Here is a 14,699-nt window from a genome sequence, read left to right on the forward strand (position 1 = left end):
CTGGGGTCAGCTGAGGACTCCCCAGCTGATCTCAGGTTCTGGAGAAATGCTGTGGGGAGCTCCACAGCAGTTACCCCTTTGAAATGCCACTTCTGGTGTTTCAAGGGGCAGCCACTACACAGAAGTACCCTTTAGAATTACCCCTTCCCCCTTTCCCTCCTCTATGAAATAGAAGCAGCAAGGAGGGGAGGGGGAAATCAACTAGTCAAAAGACTATCCAATAAGCCAGTGTTTCCCAAATAGTGTTCTGCAGAACCCCAGGGTTCCATGAAGTGAAAGTAAGGGTTCCACGAGAACCCAATCACTCCCCTCCCCCCAGAGCTGGTCTTAGGGGCTGCCTCCTAGATTGTGCTGGCAGAAAATGTGACCTAAGCTCATGGCATTTAACACACATGTCTCTGAAAATCACTTTTGTGCACCCAAGCAAGAAAATCTGTTTGTGCAATGCAGGACAAAACTTCTGCTACCTACATCATAGGACCATCCTTTTTGCTACAAAAACAAAGGGCCAGTTTATGCTATTGATTATGCTACCGGCTGAACCTCTCTGGTCTGGCAACATCTGTGGTCTGTCATGACTTTAGTTCGCCAGATGTCTGCTTATCATGGGTGTGGCCAAATTTCCCATGGTCCCATAAAGTTTGTTTACCGCCACCAATCCTTGCTCTCAGTGTTCTGTGTCGTTTAGCTCTAATTTTACCCCTAAATATCTAAGAGCCCAGTAAGCAGTGCTGGCAATGCTGCTAAATGCAAGCAAGTAGATAAAGCATAAAAAATATATTTCCTTATGTAACAACATTAACACTTTGTTATGAAGAGAGACGTTAAGCCTCCACTAAGCAAAGCCTTATATGTGGTGTGCCAGTACAGTCATACATTAAGCAGCGTTGCAAGCACTATTCCATTTATTACCCTCAGTAAAATAAAGACTCACTATAATATTGACCTCCCATGGTTCAGCAAATTCCTTGGTTTGGTACCAGTCAGGTCCCAAGGGTGCCAGAAGAAAAAGGTTCAACCTGTAGTATGACCCCACTGAAGTCTAAGCTAAAAGCAGCTCTGAATCAAAATACATATGGTTTCCTAACATGCTTAAAGACTATATCCATGGTATAAAATAGACTTTCAGGCCCTACGGGGTGAAGCATGTCCTACAAGAATTATCCTTTGAGTAGAAAACCGATACATCAGTCCTCCTTCAATACACTAATGAAAAGAGCTAATCGGAGCACAGTGGTTCAGTAGGGCAGAAGCTGTCAGGAAAGCTCAGTGAAAAGATTAACTAAACCTTCCATAAATTAGAGCCCTTGATTGCCATAACTCTTAGAAGCAAAACACAAAGGAAATGGTTGGTATAATAAACCCGCTTTTTATTATATTTGGAAACCATGTGGTATGCGTAAGCAGTGAAACCAAGCAACTGTTTTAATATTTAAGGTATTGCTCCCTTTCTTCAAGCTCAAAGGGTGTAAAAGTTAGAGTGGACCTTGAGAACAAACTCTTCCCGCCCTCTCCCCCCACCCCGACTGTGGACTTAAAATGTAGGAAAAGCTAAAGTGAAGCCGCAGCAGTACTTTAAACTGAAAGCATGGCTACAGCAGGTAAAAGGAGAAAATGGGGTATGTCTCGGTGACTTATTGCAGTTGTAATGGAATTGTTGCAGCTGACAAAACATCGTGTGTCACTACAAAAATTAGTATCATCCCAGATTAGCATAGCTGCAGGTGAATGAAGTTGCTTCAGTTTTCAGTCTGCTGCTTAATCTGTTTAGGCTATGAGCCAGTACTTTCCCAGAGCCAGGTAGGTGATGGGTCATGTCTTAGCAAGACTTTGATAAGGAAAAAGAGTTCAAGCGTGGCATGTTGAAGGTCTGACATGCAGTTCTGTACTTAGTTGACCAAAACGTACTTTGTGCAAAAGGTGGTTGAAAAGTTTCAGTACTGAAAAGTTTTTAAAGCATGTGCTCTGTGTGTGTGTGTGTGTGTGTGTGTGTGTGTGTGTGTGTGTGTGTGTGTGTATTTAGAAGTGTAACACTTATTAGAACAAATCAAGCTATTACAAATTGTGAGCATTCTAGTGTGACTTATAACTGTTAAATAAAAAGCTCAATCATAGTGGCATTTGATGTCCTGCTACAAAACATTTCCGTTGATCTCTACTTAGGTCTTGTCTATAGTTTCCTGGAGAGCAGCACTGCTGGGATCAATCTCCCAGGGTCTATTTTAGCAGGTCTAGTAAAGACTGGCTGATCATGCTTCTGTCTACTCTCATACTACTCTGTCAAGAAGAGCAAGGGGAGTCAATGGGAGTTTCTCCTATCAACATTTCCCCCCCCCCCCCCGGGACTCTTGTAATTCAACATCCCCCCCTCCCCTCCTACCCCCCAGGACTCTGGTAATTCAAACTAAGGTACTATATGTAGCTGGAGTTGTGTACATTAGTTTGACATTACTTCTCCTCTTCCCCACCCCACCCCCAATACACACTCACTCTCTAGCTAAAGGGGCCGAGTTGGGGAGAATTAAAGAACCCACATGATTAAGCTGACTGGTGTGTCTTTGAGAGTACTCTGGAGTTATTGAACAGATCTTGAAAGAAAGCAAGTTAGAAATTAAGTGAGATAATAGTGTGATCAATTAATTTCTATCACTTGAACCAATAGCATGGCAAAAAGTAGGCTATAAAGTTGATGGGGACATGCACGGTGTTTCAAGTTCTGACTGTAACTTGACTGTAGAGGGGGAATTCATGTAGTAAGTTCCTTTCTATTGATTGAGCCAATTTAAGGTTTGCTCTCAGCTGTGTAAATACTGGGCAAAAAGTGCCATCTAGTGGCTGGAACCCTTATTGCAATGTTCTTCCTAGATCTGGAACCTAAGCTGTTTCTTCACTCTGGCCAGGAAAGCCATGCTGTACTTAAAAATAAAAAAAATAAATAAAAAAACACTAACAAACAAAAAAAAACTATCAAAGAAACATAACTCTGAGCAGGTTTCTAATTTTTCCCATATTGGTAAAACTTAGGCATGCAGTGACACACCATACAAGGTACCACCCACCTTAGACATTCAAACTAGTCTATTTCAGAGCTTTCATGATCTATGTACAGGTTAGATGGCTTGTATTTAAAAATAAGACACTTAAATCCTATGCAAGAATGTACTAATTATGGTCAATATGCAACTGAGCTTCTAATATCCTTTTGTTTTCCTCTTAAGGCTTGCCATGGGTGTACATCAGGATCCAAGTGTGACTGTAGTGGAGTAAAAGGCGAAAAGGTAAGCCCTGCATTTAAATTTTTTATCATTTAAATAGCATCTGAAACAAATGAATTACTCAGGACTTACGACGTTGGTATTTTAATAAAGCACTCTCCTCCCCCCCCCTTACTATACAGTGGTGTGGATATGCTATACTTCAGGGCATATTTGTTCACACAATGCAGAACTTGCTTATGCTCTTTTGTTGTGGCAATAGTAAACCTCTGAGAGGATGACTTTTAATGGACAAATAGGGTATTAGCACATTAAGTAGGCTCCTATCACTTAAAGGTGAGGGAGACAGCAGGAAATATCTTGTTATACTAGATGGAGAATATTAGGGAGGCAAATTTTGACTAAGTGGACAGTCATACTTATTACTGATATCCAAGTTCCCCTGCTGCCTTAATATACAACAAAATCATAGGCATGCACCAGACTTTTTCAGAACTATGGTTACTCTTCTCCTTTTGACTTACCTGCTGGTTTGGGGGGGGGGGGAGGGAGAGAGACAGGGTGCAGGAGAGAAGGGGCAGCTGCCTCAAGGCCTTGCATTGTGGGGTTTTTTTTTTTTAAAAAAAGGGCCCAGGATTCCTGGCCACTGCTGCTACAGCAACAATTGAAGCAGCCAGAGCCCCAGATGGCATGTGATGGGCTGGAAGAGGCTAGCCCTAGCTTGATGCCCTGCCCCCTTCTGGGCACCCAGAGCTGATTCTTTTTCCTTTCTCCCCCCCCCCCCCCCCCCCTTTGCCCAGGGTCCAGCAAAGTCTTTTTGGCCAACTTGCTTACCTGTCAGTCTGCTGTATCAAATGAACTGGACAGTTTTGATGTCTCCCAGTTCCTTCTACTTGTTCTGCATCTGAGCAAGCAACCTTAACTTTTCAGAAGCTGGAAACAGTTTTTAAAAAAAGAGAATAATGCAATACCAGGAAGGGTGGACATCTTCCAGGAACATGTCTTCCAATTTGAATCAAACTGGGTTCCCAGTTATTGCTGATAAGATCTCTGGCTTGCATTTGTTTTTAGAGTGATTATAATTAGTTATGGAGAGCTCCTTACTAAGCATCAAGGTGGACCTGGTGGAAAACAGAATTCAAGGCTTGTTGCTTGCAGAATGCTACCGTCTCCTAGGATTGGATGCTGCCATCCCTCTGAGAAACAGACACTTTTTTTTGTGATGGGAATAGGCTCTTCCATCTCATATAAGGGAGGTGGCTGGTACTGTTTTGTAGGAAGAGAATGTTCCCAAGTTCATACTTTTTATGTACTTAAATGGCTGTGTCCACTTATTCTTTTTTCCTGATTAAACAAACCTTTTTTTTTGGTCTTCCCTGATATCATGATTTTCTAGACCTTAATCATTTGTTGCTCTTTGGAATCTTTTCCAATTTGTCCAAATCTTTCTGAAGCATGGCACCCAGAACTGAACACAATACTTGAGGTGAGGCCTGAGTAGAGCAGAATTACTTCTCATGGCTTACTTCCAAAACTCCTGCTAATATGCCCCAGAATGTTTGTGTGGGGGTTGTGGGTGTGTTTTGTTTTGTTTTTTGTTTTTACAACAGTGTTACACATTCTAATCTGCACCGATTAGGCCTCAATTGGAGTATTGTGTCCAGTTCTGGGCACCACATTTCAAGAAAGGTGTGGAGACATTGGAGAAGGTCCAGAGAAGAGCAACAAAAATGATTAAAGGTCTAGACAACATGAACTATGAGGAAAGACTGAAGGGTGTGTGTGTGTGTGTGGGTGGGTGTGTGTGTGTGTGTGTCCAAAAAAAAAGACTGAGAGGGGACATGATGATGGTTTTCAGGTATCTAAGGGTGTCATGGGGGGCCTCTGACATAGGACAAGAAGCAATGGGCTTAAACTGCACCAAGGGAGGTTTAGGTTGGATATTAGGAAAAACTTCCTGCCTGTCAAGGTGGTTAACACCGGAATAAATTGCCCAGGGAGGTTGTAGAATCTCCATCACTGGAGATATTTAGGAACAGGTTCGGGTTCTTAACTTTTTTCCAGATGGGGACCCTTTTTGACAATTCAAGAAGACTTGGTGACCCAGGGCAATTCAAAAAATGTGTGAATGGCTCCTTAAGAGCCACCTGCGGAGACACCTGGCGACCCTTTTGAAATGTAATGGTGACCCATATTTGGGTCCCGACCCATAGAATGGGAAACCCTGTTAGACAAACAGGGATGATCTAGATCAGTGTTTCTCAACCAGTGGCATGAGTACGCTTAGGGGTACTTGAAAGAAATCTGGGGGGGTACGTCAACACAACTGAAATTTGGAGTACTGAATTTTTGTTTTAAGTTTTACAGCACTTTATTTTCGTGTGGGTTTTTTTTTTATATCCAAAAATTTCACCGCCTGCCCAGCTATGATTAAGTTGTTTAAACAAATGTTACACTTTTTTTCCTACCGTTGCATCTGAAAACTAAGTACTGGGGGTACTTCATTTAAAAAAAAAAAAAGTTGAACACTGATCTAGGTCTGGGGTGGCAAGCCCGTTAAAGACAGAGCCAAAATAGTGGTGGATAGCATGTGAAGAGCCACATATTATATATTTATTGTTATATCTATAATTGTATCTATATATAGATATAGTACACAAAATATAGTGATAAAAATAACATTACAGGACATTTCAGACAAGAGCCCTTCCTCAGCTGTGTTAACAAAGTTGACAAACAAGTTGTTTCAAATTTTTGTTCCAGAAGATGCTTAAAACATAACATTCACTCCAAAGGGTTCCAAAGTTCCAAGTCTGGGTGGAACTAAGAGAATGACAAAATACATTTGTTGAGATCTTCATGAGAGCATATTACAGCTCCAAAAATGTCAGTATATCTCAGGAAGAGATTGGGTTTGTTGCCAGGAAACTGTTGGAAAAAACATCGTCTCAACAAATCCCACAAATAGGCATGAGAGTCTCATTTCAGTGCCTATACTAACACCTCCTTTTGAAGTTGTGCCTTGAACAGCTTTAGTTTGTTGACAAATGCAAATACACTTTGCACCAGGTCAGGCAACACCTTCAATTTTCCTTGTAGGTTCAGGTTGAGTCTATCCAGATGACACAGCATATGCACCAGAAAAACCAAATCTAAAAACCACTGGCTGTGTCTACACTGGCAAGTTATTCCGGAAAATCAGCTGCTTTTCCGGGAAAAACTTGCCAGCTGTCTACACTGGCCGCTTGAACTTCTGGGAAAGCACTGACGATCTAATGTAAAATCATCAGTGCTTTTCCAGAAAAACTATGCTGCTCCCATTCGGACAAAAGTCTCTTTCCGGAAAACTGTTCTGGAAAAGGGCCAGTATAGACAGAACAGTAGTGTTTTCCGCAAAAAAACCCCAATCGCAAAAATGACGATCGGGGATTTTTTGCGGAATAGCGCGTCTAGATTGACCACAGACGCTTTTCCGGAAACAGTGCTTTTCCGTTAAAAGCATTTCCCGTTAAAAGCATTTCCGGAAATCATGCCAGTGTAGATGTAGCCATGGTGTACCTGAGAGCTTGGGATATTCCTTATGCTTCTCTTCCATGAACAGTTTCACAGAGTCTAAAATTTCAAAAAAACAAAGCAGCACTTTGCCTATTGAATGTCAACTTTCAGTAGAGTGCAGTGGCAGGTCTCCTGGAAGATCTTGATCAAGTTCAATAATGATATTCTTGAATTGTTTGTGGTTAAGAGCATGTGCGTGAATATAACTGACAGTTTCTTGCACAGGTTTCATTATGTGGTCTAAATTCAGGTTTTTAGACACCAGTTGCTCCAGATCGATAATGCAGTGAAACTTCCAGAACTCAGGGAAACTTTCATCAGCTCTACATAGCCCCAAAAGTCCATTCACAGATCAGATCATAGATAGCATTGCTATTGCTGCAAGTTTCGGTAAAGGCAGTTGTGGTTTTGCAAACACTTCCATCAATGTTTCTTTCACATCAATGCCATGAGTTCTGTCTTTTAACGGTATGATATCCAGGAGTTCTTTGATTACACAATCCTCTGACACAGTCTGTACAAATATTGCCAATTAAGGTTTGTCCTGTACATCACAAGACTCATCCAGTGTGATACTGAGGTACTCACACTTCTGAAGATCTGAATACAAATGTGATTTAGGTGCATCACTTGTCAGAGATTCTGTATTCAATTGTGTGGTGTGAGAGTTGAAGGTCTGAGATCATTTTTTTTTCCAGATTTGTCATTTTCCAAGCATGCAGAAGTACTGTGAAGAGGGATATGGGGGTCATAATGGACCACAAGCCAAATATGAACCATAGAATACTAGAGCTGGAAGGGACTTTGAGAGATCAAGTCTGGTCCCCTGTCCTCATGGCAGAATCAAGTACTATCTAGATCAGGGGTGGCCAACCTGTGGCTCACAAGCCACATGCAGCTCTTTGATTTAAAAAAAATGCAGCTCCGGCTGGTTCTGCTCAGGCTGTCTGCTCTGCGCAAGGCGCCCCAGTGTGGGCTCATGACCAGGCCGCTCTGCACAAGGTGCCCAGCACCTGCTCATGGCCAGTCTGCCCTGCGCCGCATTCCAGTGAGTGCTCACAGCTCAGCCGCTCGGTGCATGGCATCCCAGCCAGTGCATGCTCAAGGCCAGATCAAAGACCCTAGGTGGGCTGGATCCAGCCTGCTGAGAAGCTTTTCCCCACCCCTGGCCTAAGCAGTTATTTCCCATTTTGTACACATGCATAGGGTTGCCAGATAGTTTCAACAAAAATACCGAACTCCTCCTCTTCTCCTCCCCCTCCCCCCCCCCCCAAAAAAAAAACACCAGGGGAAAAAAATGCCATTCTTCAAAAATGGCAACCAGCCGGGAAGAGGCAAATCAAACGCAGGATATTTAAATCCTGGGCTTGATTTACAACTTCAAATACCTACATTATCCTCCCTAATTCGAATTAGGGGGCTAGTGTTGACATACCCTAAGAGAGGTAAGGGATTGACTCTGTACAGAAATTTGCAAAGGGATAATGGATTGAGGTCTGTTATTTCACACCTCTATGGATTATTCATTTACTTAACATGCTTGTTAACAAAAAAAGTTTCTCTGAAGACACAAACCCACAGTTGGAAAACTGCAATACTAAGCATCTCTGGTATCTTCTAGACTGAGCACTGAGTCCCATTAGATCTGTATAGATTATTTAAATTAATCTATACAGAAGCTTCTAGAACCCCATAAGATTGGGTCTCTGATCTATGAACTACTGGAACTTCTTTGCAAAACTTTTCTTTAACATTACATGATTATATTGTTTCCTACATTATAACTCTGATGGCTCCCTATGGAATAAAGGTTATTACTTTTAAGATAGTGTAGAATTACGTTTTAGGCTTTTTTTTTTCTTCTTCCAAGCATTTCATCAAACCAATTCAAATAAAAAAAATTTTTTTTTTTTAATCATTGGGTCTTTAGCCTTCCTGCACGCATTTCATATTAGTGATACCAGTAGGAAAAACCCTCTGTACCTGGAAACCAGTGGAATATGGCAACACTGTGCATGGGCAGTAGTATACAGAATGTCTCGCAGGACACACACAACGCCAAGTCTTTCCCAGCGCTGATATAGGAGGCTAGGCTGTGATCATAACACAGCCATAGTACTAATTCGTCTGTAATCTGATAATACAAGCCTAAAACTCACTTGGATTTCACAATAGTCACAGATATGGTTTTAGACAATCCATCTGACAGGTTCAGTCACAGAAATCTCTTTAGGGTTGTCCCCCAGTGTGCTGGAGTCCAATAATGCTGTGTTTTGCCACCCTGGACATCACCTTGCTCTCCGCTGCCTTTCAGTCATGTAATGTTTACAGTTAAACAGATGCTTCCCTCCCACTTGCAAACTCTGAGAACTTTAAATCCATTTCCTGTGTCTGTGGGACATCGTATGGTGCCCCTCATAGCATCTTCTCAGGGAAACTGGAGTGGTGGCACTCGATCCAAACACCCTACTGCTTGGAGCAGTGCAGAGCTTTTGGATCCAATTGGTGTGTGGGGTGAAGAATTGGTGCAATCAGAGCTGCAAGTGACCCTGTAGGAACTAGGAAAGATATGGTCACATTTCTCAAGCCCTGTGTTAGAGCCAAGATGAAGGAATTCCAGAAGGCAAACAGTCGGTCTGATGCTGCACCCAAAACATGCTGGTTGTATAAAAAACTGCATGGAATCCTGGTTTGGAGATCTTGTAACCAAACCCCAGGATACTAATTAGCTCTCAGAGAAAAGAACTAGAACAAATAAGATGATGAGCGGATTGGTGAGGGTCAGTCTGGTGACAACCTGTGCACCAGGCAGCAAGGAATTGTTTTCAGTCCCAATGTTTGTGAGGACGCTCCGCAAATCCACGTGGGAAAGATTCAGGGTATGTTGCTGTGCAGGTGCTTGGGATTAGAAGCTGAGTGGGCAGCAGCCGTGCTGGGCGGTAAGTTTTTCTATGCGATGAATGGGGCAACGTATGGGACGAGCAGAGGCTATATTTCTGTGAGCTGGCTAGCACTCACTGGATCTATGCTGTGGCCAGACAGAAAATCGTTGCGCACACGGATAGCAATGGAATCTTCCTGGGAAATGGCGTTTGAAGATTTGCCTGATGAACGAATTCATCTTGTCACTAGGGATGTAATGACCAGTGACTCGACAAGTTGCTTTGTCCCGCTTCTATCAGAGAGAGGCAGCAAGAGGGGAGCAGGAGCTGGCTTAAAAGCCAGTTCCCCCAGCACTGTCTCCTGCTGGGGGGAGGGGAGGTTGCACAGTGAGGAACTGGTGGCACTTCTGCCTTTGAAATGTAGCAAGAGCGAGGTTTTGGGTACATTTCAAAAAGCAGATAAGTCGCAGCGAGTACAGGGTGAGCAGGGCACTGGTTGAGTCCTCCGCTGGTCCCATGCCTCCCCTGCAAAGTTCTTGTACATTTCAAAGGCGGAGGTGCCCTTATTGACGAATAGAATAGTCGATGGAAATTCTATCAACTATTCAGTTAGCCAATTTAATCTAAATTGAATATCTCTACCTGTCACTGATTATCATGGCAGGGCTACCGTTTCCCCACCTTTGTCATATGACACTTTCCCAAACCAGTCCTCAGTGTGTGCTGCTGAAATCAAGGCAACACATAGGGTATGTCTACACTACCCTCCTAGTTCGAACTAGGAGGGTAATGTAGGCATACCGCACTTGCAAATGAAGCCCGGGATTTGAATTTCCCGGGCTTCATTTGCATAAGCGGGGCGCCGCCATTTTTAAAACCCCCCTCGTTCGAACCCCGTGCAGCGCGGCTACACGGGGCACGAACTAGGTAGTTCGAACTAGGCTTTCTAGTTTGAACTACCTAGTTCGTGCCCCGTGTAGCCGCGCTGCACGGGGTTCGAACGAGCGGGGTTTTAAAAATGGCGGCTCCCCGCTTATGCAAATGAAGCCCGGGAAATTCAAATCCCGGGCTTCATTTGCAAGTGCGGTATGCCTACATTACCCCGCTAGTTCGAACTAGCGGCGTAGTGTAGACATACCCAGAGTTTGGCTGCATAAGGACCAGAGATCCGCTGCCCCCACTCTTCTCCAAAAGCTGAGCCTGAGTTTGGTTATAAACCTTGAGCAGGGATATATCAGCAAGACTGATTGCAGCCTGTGGACAAGGGTAAGATTATCAAAAGTTGCCTTTTATAACTACTGCACAACCATGGTCTGTACTTTCTTGGAGTAATAAACAGCTCTACTCCCCCCCCCCCCACTGTGTTAAAACTCCCCATGATTAGTGCCTGTAGAAATCTGTGTTTCCCATTAGGCTAATACAATAAAGTGGGACATTTTCTTCAGGGGCATGCATGTTTGTTAAATTTTCACTATCTTTATCATGTACAGTCCCTCTATTGTTCATGGTTACTTTTGCCAACCAGACCTTGAACTCTGGCATATCCAGCAGCAGACAGACTGTGTCAGGTCCGGGGAGGAGGGGGGTGGAATCAAAGGATATGGTGAAGAAATTGTATCACTCAAGCTAGTGTGAGGACAAAGGAGCAGAGGCAAGCTAGGGCCAGGGACTGTAGAGAAAAGAGACAAGTTACAGCCAGGCAAGCCAGAAATGAGACTACTACGTGCATTTTGCAGCTCACACAGGACCAATATGACATCTCGAGGAGTATAATCGAGATGATTAATTGTGACTAGAACCAAAGGCGCATGTGTGCTCGCTGTCTTCTCTCCCTCCCCCTGCCTGTGAAAGCAGCTATGATAGTTGCACATTAGCATAGCTGTGATTTTTTTTTTTCTTTCTGAAGAACCCTTACCATCCCCTACCCTAAAACATCAATAAAAACAAATGCTGGGCTAGGGATGTGAAAGGGATGTAGTTGATTAACCAATGCGTAGAAACTTATAGGCTAATGCTATAGACTACACACATTTCCCCCCCCCCTCCACCCCCCACCACTTGCCAGTGAATTATTTAGCTGGCTGCCCAGCAGCCCAGCTCCATTCTCACTCGGTCCAGGAGCTCAGACCACACCCTAGACAGGGCTGCTGCCACCTCACGCTGCTGCCTCTTTATCAGAGGCAGCAGCTTGGGGCAAAAGGCAGCCAGTTCACAAGGGGAGCTAGTTTTTAAACTAGCAGACCAGCTCCCGCCTGGCACTCTGTGTTGCTGTCTCTGACACAGAGGCAGCAGTGTGAAGTGGCAGAGGTCTTCTTGGGAGTGAGGCCGGAGCGCACTGGCTGCCGCAATAGTCGACTAACCAATAAGAATTCATGAGGTTACTTGACTGTTCAATAACCTGATATTTAACATCCCTATGCTGTGCATATTTGCATGAGTTTTTATTTTGTGTTAAACAGCTCACACCCATCGTTCTGGCCTCTGCCGAAGTCTGTATTAACCCTTTTATTCCATGGGTCTGCTATGCTTAGATCAGTGATACTCAAAGTTTTTGGCCCATGGTCCACTCAATGCAGACCTTTCTGTAGACCACCAGCCAACCCTCCATGATGACAAAATGGGTGTAGGAGGAGGTGGGGATGTAGGATCTGCTGGAGCAGGCTGGAAGTGCAGGGTCAGGGCATGAGGCAGATCGGGGGGGGGGTGCTTACCTGGCTCCGTGCCTCCTGTTGCTCCTAGGCACCAGCCCCGCTGTTCCCATTGGCTGCCATTCTCGCTATGGGAGCATCGGGGAATAATTTTCTGTGCTGCCGTTCCCCAAGCTGCAAGAATGAGCAGCAGCATGTGGCATCACTTTCTTCCCCCTCAAACCTGATCCAGACCACGAGGTCCCCTCCCTCTCCCTTCCGCCCTGCAGTGGGAAACTGGCACTGGCATTCCACCCTTGCTGTCCAGGTGCTTCATGAGCCAGGGCTGCAAGGGGTTGGCTTCATCACCTAGGCCAATGGTCACTGACCTGTAGATCGGGATTTACTGGTAGATCTTGGAGCCTCTGACAAGTGATCCTGACTGGTTTGGCCAAGAGGCTATCAAGTGCCGGTAAGTCAGCTGCCTCTCCCCCCTGCTGAGCACCTCCTGCCCTTTGCCTGGGAGCTTCCCCCTACCTCCCGGGAGCCTCCTGCTTGTGGTTCAGAGCAGGGAAGGGAGAGGAGGGGCACTGATATCAGAGTGCCCCTTCTTCCACCCTGTAGTCTATCTCCACAGAACAGGGAGAGCGGGACAACAGGGCCTGGGATGGAAGGAGTTTGCTGGCTGCTTTTGGGAGTGGTGCAGAGCCAGGGCAGAAGTGAGCCTGACTTAGCCCCACTGCACCACCACCCAGGAGTCACTTGTGGTAAGCAGTGTCCAGCTGGAGCCAGCTCCAAACCCTTGCTCCAGACATGTACTCCCATCTACACATCAACTCCCTGCCCCAGGCTCAGCTCAGAGCCCCCTCACGTGCCAAATGCCTTAACCCAAGACCAGAGCCTGTACCCCAGCCCTCTGCCCCTGCCTGGTGAAAGGGAGGGAGAATGGGAGGATGGAGTGAGCAGGGGCAGAGCCTCAGAGAAGAGCATGAAGGAGACGGAGCAAAGGTATTTGGGTTTAAGGTAGATCCTGGATTGCATTTAAATTCAAAAAGCGATCTTGGGCTTAAAAAGATTGGAGACCACTGACCTAGGATTACTAAGGGTATTTCCACATTCCACTCCCCCACCCCCACCCCGTAATCTTATGGCCTAGAAAGAAGATCCCAGCATGACACCTCCTGTACGGGTCCCTGTCCCTGAAGAGGTGTGCATCATACACCTTACCAGACCACCCCCATTTATGCCTGTGGTGATCCACAAGTGCCTGACACGCCAAGGAGAAGTACTCCCTTTCGATGAATGTACTTTGAGGCAAGGTGGGGTGGTGCTATAATGTGGGCGTGCGTCCCATCTGTTGCCCCACCTGAGTTGAAGTCCATTTCAGCAGAGCCAGTCGCTGTTATCCACGTTTCCCAGAGTCACTGTCTCATCCATCAAAATATAACTAATTGCCCTGTGCACTTGCAGAAGTGCTACCATGCCAGGCTATGGAAGACCTGGTATGCCAGCAGACTTCCCCACTCCAAGCTGATTTGCAACTGAATGGTAGCAGTCTGGAGTGACCACACGCTTCTCTACCAGCTCTCATTCGGGTGTCCTTGGATGCAGTTCAGGAGCCAGCTCAGCACATGGTTCCAGGAGGGTGGTTTTACACATCTGAAAGTTCTGTAGCGACTGCTCTTCATCCCCCACCTGCATGACAATGTGATCTCACTGCTCAGATGGTTTCCCTTGCCCAAGACCGACAATCCACTGTGCATACCAGGTCTGTCCTAGCCCAGTGCAGTAACAATGCATCATCCTCCGAATCAGATTCCAATTCCGAATCTGAGTTGTCATCCTCTGCTAGTAGGTCCAGAAGTAGGTATGCTGCAATGTGTGATGTCTTCCGTACACTGCTCACGAGGGCCAGAAGTCAGGGATCCAGGTTTTCTTGACACTTTTGTGCCAACTCTGTAGTGTAAGCCATAAGCCCGGGAAAAAAGAGGTGGCTAATGAGATGTTTTTCACGTTCCCAACATGCCTAGCGCTACATTGCTCAATCCCATAGGGTATGTCTACACTACCCCGCTAGTGCGAACTAGCGGGGTAATGTATGCATACCGAACGTGCAAATGAAGCCCGGGATTTGAATTTCCTGGGCTTTATTTGCATAAGCCGGCCGGCGCCATTTTTAAATGCCGGCTTGTTCGAACCCCGTGCCGCGCGGCTACACGCGGCACGGGCTAGATAGTTCGAACTAGCCAGCCATTCCGAACTGTCTGTACGCCTCGCTGGCCCTCATGCACAAAAACATTTCCGGAAAAGGGCTTTTGCCCGAATGGGAACATCAAAGCATTTGCGCAAGAAGCACTGATTTTGGACATTAGAACGTCAGTGCTTTTGCGCAAAATCAAGGGGCCAGTGTAGACAGCTGG

The 14,699-nt window shown here is 45.3% G+C and overlaps 1 protein-coding gene across 1 annotated transcript in view; it reads left to right on the forward strand.

Annotated features, from left to right (window-relative positions):
- The window catches only part of COL4A5 (collagen type IV alpha 5 chain), a 143,488-nt gene that overhangs the window by 41,354 nt on the left and 87,435 nt on the right, over nucleotides 1-14,699 (forward strand). Inside the window, exon 2 of the mRNA XM_075940947.2 lies at nucleotides 3,219-3,278. Within this exon, the coding sequence (XP_075797062.2) occupies nucleotides 3,219-3,278 (60 nt within the window). The remainder of the gene's footprint in view (nucleotides 1-3,218; nucleotides 3,279-14,699) is intronic.

The sequence above is a fragment of the Pelodiscus sinensis genome, chromosome 13 (assembly GCF_052426305.1).
Source record: "Pelodiscus sinensis isolate ZL-2025 chromosome 13, ASM5242630v1, whole genome shotgun sequence".
Lineage (NCBI taxonomy): Eukaryota > Metazoa > Chordata > Testudines > Trionychidae > Pelodiscus > Pelodiscus sinensis.